The sequence below is a fragment of the Argopecten irradians genome, chromosome 2 (assembly GCF_041381155.1).
Source record: "Argopecten irradians isolate NY chromosome 2, Ai_NY, whole genome shotgun sequence".
Taxonomy (NCBI): domain Eukaryota; kingdom Metazoa; phylum Mollusca; class Bivalvia; order Pectinida; family Pectinidae; genus Argopecten; species Argopecten irradians.
Window position 1 is genome coordinate 62229212 of NC_091135.1, and position 3326 is coordinate 62232537.

Sequence of the window (3326 nt, forward strand, 5' to 3'; positions counted from 1 at the left end):
TTTAAACCATACATGTAGGTCTGAGGTCAGAATTTTACTAATTTCTCCACATAATGGGAGAAAAGAAATTGCATCAGTATATGTTATTTACTTTGTAAATGTATATCGTTCAGTATACCCTCGCTGGTAATCACTACGATACAAAGTCATATCGATTATAGCGAGCGAGCGTTGTCGATCGCAACTCGGCATTCAATGTACTTATTCTGTTTCAGCCAATGGAATAAGAGTTCTCTTTACGCCGATATCATAGCCAATTAATATCAAGCACACTTAAATATTACGTTTGATAAAGTGGGTGACCGCTTTGGAGAATCATTATTCTATACATACATTGTACAATGACATCCCATACAATGATTTTCATACTGTTTCTTCTCTCCGTGTCAGTTACTTTTATCAGCGGAGGAACGCATGGTGATTTTAAACGACTCCATCAGGTACTAACGACTGATTACAACAAAGACCTGCGTCCAACATTGAATTCATCCGAGCCGACAAATATAAAAGTGCGTTTTTTTCTTCTTTCTTTAAATGAATTTGAGGAAAAGATGAGCAAGTTGTCAATTGTCGGAGCATTTGCCTTGAGTTGGAATGATTTCCAACTGGAATGGAACCCAGGTGACTATGGCAATATCACGCGTATGTTTTTCCCACAGAGTTCAGTTTGGAAACCCGACCTACTACTTATAAATCCTTATCAGAAGATCTCGCCTTTAGGCTTTAGCGATATGAAGCTATATGTCATTCACAACGGCCATGTGTTTTGGTCACCTCCGGACGTTTTTGAAGTTACATGCCAAGCTGATGTCACATTCTACCCGTTTGATGAGCAAACGTGTTCCTTATATTTTGGTGTCTATATGCACACCGAATTGGAGGTCGTGTTGGATTTACCAGCACGTGGTATTAACCTTCGACATTATACGACAAACAGTCTCTGGGATTTAAAACATACCAGCATGACTCAACGTGATCCGTCCTCATTGAAACTCATCCTGGTACTTCAACGACGGTCTATGTATCAAGTTATAAACACCATACTACCATTTTGTGTTTTGGGACTGTTGAACATCATGGTGTTTCTACTTCCAGCCGAATCAGGTGAACGCATTGGTTTTTCCGTGACCATTCTTTTGGCCATTGCTGTGTTTATGACAATTGTAGCGGACACTCTGCCCGGAACTAGCGAACCATCATTCCCGCGACTGTGCTATCTTTTGACAGCAGAACTTGTCATCAATATGCTCGTGACTGTACTTACAATCCTTGTGTTAAGATTACACCACAAGCCTGAACATCAAACGATACCTGCCTGGATGGAATACGTAAAAACAAAACTGTTATGTGGGTATAAAAAGGGAGATTCAAAATAACGCCGTAAAGGATGGTCTGCGTAATAATTCGTCCAATGTTCAAGAATCCTGTAAAAATGGCATTGGAGGCGAAGACGGATCCGAGAGTAACATTCCTAATCATCTTGATTGTAATGTTAAAACAAAACGGGAACACACTCTCATGGCCATTAAGACGTCTTGGCAGACGGTGGCAAAGTTTCTAGATATATTTCTATTTGTGGTATTCTTACTGCTGTTCGGATCAACTAAGCTTACAGCATATTTTGTGTTTTCCTAAATGTTCTCTAGTACTCCGTGCTAGGTCGTTTTGATGGTATTTATATGACTTCTGTAATTGTTTCTAATGATTAGTGTTGTGGATATCGATAAGAATATGTGCACAATTCATACAAACGATTTTCTTATCATTTATTAAAAAGAATACATTGTGTTGTGTCATTATAACACGATTGAAAGCGAACTATCCATGTCATTTTAAATAATAAAATGATTTGAAGAAATTAAAGTGATTTTCATGAAATGCATTAGGTTACATATTTGAAACCGTTATGTTTTTGATATAACGGGGACATATTTTTGGTTTGATTAGTTTAACGTCCTATTAACAGCCAGGGTCATTTAAGGACGTGGCAGGTTTGTTGGTGGAAGAAAGCCGGAGTACCTGGAGAAAAACCACCGACCAGCAGTCAGTACCTGGCAACTGCTCCACGTGTGATTCGAATTCGCGACCCAGAGGTGGAGGGCATGTGGTAATATGTCGGTACATCTTAACCTCTCGGCCACCGCGGCCCCACGGGGAAATCGCAAAAAGAATAAACAAAGTGACTACTCAAACATTACTCAAATGTGATGTTATAGGCTTTTTGACGTTTACACGTGTTTTGCAGTCATTGTAATTTAAACAGTCCTCGGATAAACCGACGGATAAACTTGAGCTTTATCCGTCAATACGATCACGTGAATTTGTTCCACATCTGACGGAATATTTTTTAACTTGAAGGAAACGTAAGTCAGTCCCGCTAAAAAGTGACATCACATTCACCGGGATGACGTCATTTTTACGATATCGAAAATCTCGCATGGCGGTGTCGTCTTTTTTCTTCACTCACGGCAAAGGTATGTATTATAAAGAAGTTTTTTGATGGGTGATTATTGCTTTTTGAGTATTTTCATATTGTTTCAGTAATATTACGTACTGAATAGAATTACTGGTACTGTTTGCGAATGTGCTTATATATTTCCCACGACAGTAAAAAGGATTACACACTCATTCGGTTTAGTGAATGAATATTTTCCTCAGCATCAAAGATGCATCTCGCTTTGGACGAAACCAAGTAAATAACTGGCAATTTTCTGCGTTTTGAATATCATAATTGTGGCAGGATAAACAGAATACACGGTTAGTATATTACAATACAAGGTTTATTTTGGTGCGAGACTTAGGAAAGTCGAGATGACTCGGCACAGCCTCGTCATCTCGGCTTTCCTAAGTCTCGCACCAAAATAAACCTTGTATTGTAAGATACATGTACTAACCATGTATTCTCTATATCCATTATCGTATCAGCAGAAAATAAGTTAAGTCCAACTTTTGATTTGTAGTTTTATAGGTCATAATAATAAAAGAATGTATGACTAAAAACTCAATACTGCCATACAGTGATCTCGAGTCATCTGATAATGATCAAATATTATAGAGTAATGACGCCGGCAGTTCCTGTCCATTAATGTCTAAGGTTTCAAACGAACGCGGAGATGAGGTAATGCCAATTCTATAGATATCATCTATTGACGACAAACAAAACTTATCGATTACAGAGGTCGATGGGAACATCAGTACCAATGCCAGCGAAGGTCAATTAACGGGATTCAAATAGGTATCGTCCACTAAACAAACATACATTTAGGTAATACGTCATCAATGTTGGTCTGAACGAATGTACAGATCAATGATTTCTAACACTGTTA

At 38.4% G+C, this 3326-nt stretch overlaps 1 protein-coding gene across 1 annotated transcript; it reads left to right on the forward strand.

Moving 5' to 3' along the window:
* Positions 1 to 328: 328 nt before the first annotated feature.
* Positions 329 to 1818, forward strand: LOC138317050 (neuronal acetylcholine receptor subunit alpha-7-like). The gene has a single exon (XM_069258673.1). It carries the CDS (start codon positions 342 to 344, stop codon positions 1374 to 1376), a length of 1035 nt encoding a protein of 344 aa, XP_069114774.1. The 5' UTR covers positions 329 to 341; the 3' UTR covers positions 1377 to 1818.
* Positions 1819 to 3326: the final 1508 nt, after the last annotated feature.